Source organism: Mrakia frigida (genome assembly GCF_051309035.1).
Source record: "Mrakia frigida strain ATCC 22029 unplaced genomic scaffold BDY24scaffold_89, whole genome shotgun sequence".
Lineage (NCBI taxonomy): Eukaryota > Fungi > Basidiomycota > Tremellomycetes > Cystofilobasidiales > Mrakiaceae > Mrakia > Mrakia frigida.
This window is the reverse complement of record NW_027481192.1, coordinates 1-3,477: the sequence shown is the minus strand read 5'-3', so window position 1 is coordinate 3,477 and position 3,477 is coordinate 1. Positions and strand designations below refer to the sequence as shown.

Sequence of the window (3,477 nt, the reverse complement as noted above, 5' to 3'; positions counted from 1 at the left end):
GCGCTCTGGGAAGCGAGAGCAGCTTGGGATTGGGAAGCAGCGGCAACCTGAGCAGAACTGAGAAAAGGGAGGAAAGAGGGAGGAGGAGGAGGAGGTCAGCAAAACGTATTCTTCTTCGAGAGAGAAGAGGGGAGGAGGGACGAACGCAGTCGATGCGACGCTGAGAACACTCTGAGCGGCGACACCACTGACGGAAGCGAGGGAAGCCTGAGTAGCAGCAGCGGCGGCAGCGGCGACCGAGCTGAATTCAGGAGAAAGAAAGGAGATCAGTCAGTTTCGTTGTCGAAAGGGAAGAAGACGCGTCGAGGCGTCCGACCACGAAGAACCACGCGTCAAAGGGCTGTAAAGAACACGCCTCAACATAAAAGGCATGTAGACTTACCTTGTTGAGGCAACCGAGAATACCCTGGAAGAAGAAAACTGAGGTCAACTGGGATTCTTGTCGAGAGCTTGGACAAAATCTTGAACGAGAGCTTGAAGGACATTAAAGAACTCACGAAGCAGCAGCAGCACTGGCAGATGCGACGCTCAACAAAGACTGAACCCTGATGGGACCCACGCTGACCTCTGAAGCTACAGACTGCGCAGCGACGCTGGCGACAGACTCTATGGCGAGGGCTTCTTGGAAAGCTCGGGACGCTACCTCTACAGCCGCCTGAGAAGCTCGAGACTCTACACTCTGTGCGGCCACCGACGCGACGGACGCAATGCTGATGGCTGGTTGAGCAGCGACCGAGGCGACGGACGCGATGGATTGGAGGGATCTGGAAAGGAAAGAAAGGGAAGCAAGGTCAATTCAGTTCGACCCTTTGCCGACTTGGACCTTTTCCGACTTCTCAGTTGAGATCTTGATACTCACACAGCGCTAGCGACCGATTTGGTACTAATAGCAGAAACCGACCTGACGCTCGAGACGGAGCTGTAAAAAGGAGGGAAATCAAAGCAAATCGAGGACGCGTCAAAACAACGAGCCATGGAGGCGAAGGGGGTACGGAACCAACTCACATGGCAGAGACGATGGCGGGAGACATAGGGCAGACGGGGTTGGTACCGAAAAGGTTGAAGGAGAGGACTGGGAAAAGAGAGAGGAGGTCGAGAGGAGACGCGTTTTGACAAAGGTTAACAACTCGTCGCACGAGAGCCGGTTTGCTGCTCCTCGATACAGCGAAGCTCGGTGGACGTACCTTGGTTGGTTTTGCAAGCGGTGGCCTCTGAATTATTGGACGGGGAAGGGAGAAAAAAAAGAGTGAGTCGTTTGTAAAAAGGGAAAGACGCGCGTTGTGACTGACGGAGGAGGCAGTCCGTGAGCGTCCAGTCTCGAGATCCGAGGGCGGTAGCCTTGCATAGAGCGTTTTGATCGTCGCATGACTGAGAGTGAGAACAGCGGGGACTCAAGGTCAGGTCGTCGCTCGTGAGGGAAGGAAGACGGGGGGGGAGGGAGCAGGCGAACTCACAGCCTGAAGAGCAGCGTAGAGAGAAAGCGTAGAGATTCGTCCCGAGTAGTCTCCAGAAACGTAGTTGCCGTTTCCATCGCATCCCACGTAGGTAGCGTAGCCGGATCTGTTCGAGGAAAACGAAAGGAGCCAAGGGTTCAGTTGAATTCGACGTCGGCTCGTCTCGTGTTTTGAGAGTTTGAAAGAGCTACGAACCCAACGTTTCCTGCGAGACAAAAATAACGAAGAAGAAAGAAATTGGTCAGTTGAGGAAATATATATAGGGGGTAGAGTAGCTACTCCGAAAGAGACTCACCGTAGTAAGTCTAGTGAGAGCGCAAAATCGAAAATAAAACGGGAAGGTCAGCGCGAGCTCGACTCGTTCATTCCGCCTTCTAGTCGTCTTCTGCCTCTTACTCACCTGAATTCCAAGATCTGGGTTAGCTCTCTTGGTGAAAGACGAGAAAGGAGACCAAGCCTGCACAGAGACGAGAAGGGAGAGAGCGGGAAGGAGGAGAGCGAAGGAGTGCATCTTTGGGAGGAGAGCGACTCGAGGACGTGTGAAGGGGAGGAGGGGAAGGGCGGGTGGTGATGGAAGGCGGGTTGTCCTAGGAAGAGGAGGGAAAGGAAGGTGAAGCTAGTCGCAGAGAAGTGAAGAAGTGTTTTGCCGGTCTTGAGGAGGAGGAAGAGGTGGGTGAGAGGAAGAAGCAGGAAGGAGGAGATTTCTTCGAGGAGGAGCGTGTCTCAGCCCGTTCGGCAAAACGTGAAGGATTTGTAGGTTCGCCGGTCCCAAGGTCGAGAGGTCTCAAGAGGGAGAGCCATCGACAAAGGGAATCGTCAAACCAAACTTGTTTGGTGATCAGCGTGCTTTGGAGTTCGAGTCCCGCCTGAGCCGCAGGGAAGAAAAGGCTCCAGCCTGTTGAAAGCATAGGAAGGTGTGGTCTCGGCGGAAGTAGGGAAGGCGCTCAGTTTCGCTCAGTCCAGGTGTCTGATCAAGGGGATGAAGAGGAAAGAGGTAAGAGCTCGTTGGAAGTCTAAAAGTTGAGGACGATTGCGCCGGAAGATAATAACAGCGAGATGCGACACACGAAGGCTGAAGAGAGGAAAGGAGTAGTGTCTCGTTGTCTTTGGTTCGAATTCTGGACGTCGAGAAAGAGTTGGGAGGGAAGAGCGAGCCGGTTTATCGAAGGGAAGGAACGATGGGCTGACGAGGTCCGGAGCCGACAAGGGCAAGGGCAAGGAGCTCAGAGATCAGAGATTCCTACCGCCAGTAGCGACCGAGAAGGAAGAGGAGACGGATGTGGTTGCTGTGAAGGAGCTCGAGTGAGGATGGAATCCGGCGAACAATGGGTAGGAAGAGAGGGGAAGGGAGGAAAGCGAGCTCACCGACCTGCTTTCCTTCGAAGCCTGCGATCAGCTTCAGTTTGTTCAGCTTGTTCGATTTGGAGGCTCTGCTGATAATGAAAAGAACAACAACATCATTCGGTCAGCCCAAAGGCCACAAGTAAAAGGCAGAACGAAAGGCAGAACGAGAAGGAAGAAGGAAGGAGGACGCACGAAAACGAGCTTGATCCTCAGAAGGATGCACCGAACTCAACGCGGAGAGGAGATGCGAAAGGGAGAGAAATTGGAGGGAGTGGCGAAGTGGATTGAACTAGATTGCGAGCCGCAGAGGGAGTACGAAGAACGAGAGCTGCGAGAGAGGGAGGTGAGCGTAGGGGGCGAGAGAGGGAAGAGGGGGAGAGGGACATCGACCTCTCGAGCTCACCTTTTTCGGTGGCGCTTTTTCGACTGACTCGCATTTTGAAGGCGGAGGATATACATGCTTCGAGATATTATGAACAGACAGGTATAAATCAAAGGGTGATGCTGAACGAGTACGAAAAGCTGAGTCTAGGCAAAAGGCGGGTAAAAGAGAGGTAGGAAGAGGGTAGGTCATCTCGTCGAGACGTTTTCACTGCCTTCGAGAGTACCTCCTCTTGGTGACGGAAGCAGAAGTAGTGTAGACGTTGAGAGCGTTGGATCCACCGCAGACTGGTGGACG

General features: G+C 53.6%; 1 protein-coding gene across 1 annotated transcript; it reads right to left on the bottom strand.

Annotated features, from left to right (window-relative positions):
- Window positions 1-47: 47 nt before the first annotated feature.
- On the bottom strand, window positions 48-2,254 carry BDY24DRAFT_445453 (uncharacterized protein; the record flags this gene model as incomplete). The annotated part of the gene is made up of 12 exons (XM_076644920.1): window positions 1,855-2,254; window positions 1,750-1,759; window positions 1,650-1,659; window positions 1,455-1,560; window positions 1,290-1,368; window positions 1,185-1,211; window positions 1,006-1,072; window positions 860-919; window positions 498-764; window positions 383-406; window positions 146-241; window positions 48-57 (listed from the first exon to the last, which is right to left on the bottom strand). Coding segments are annotated over exons 1-12 (867 nt in total), but the record flags the coding sequence as incomplete, so codon positions are not given.
- Window positions 2,255-3,477: the final 1,223 nt, after the last annotated feature.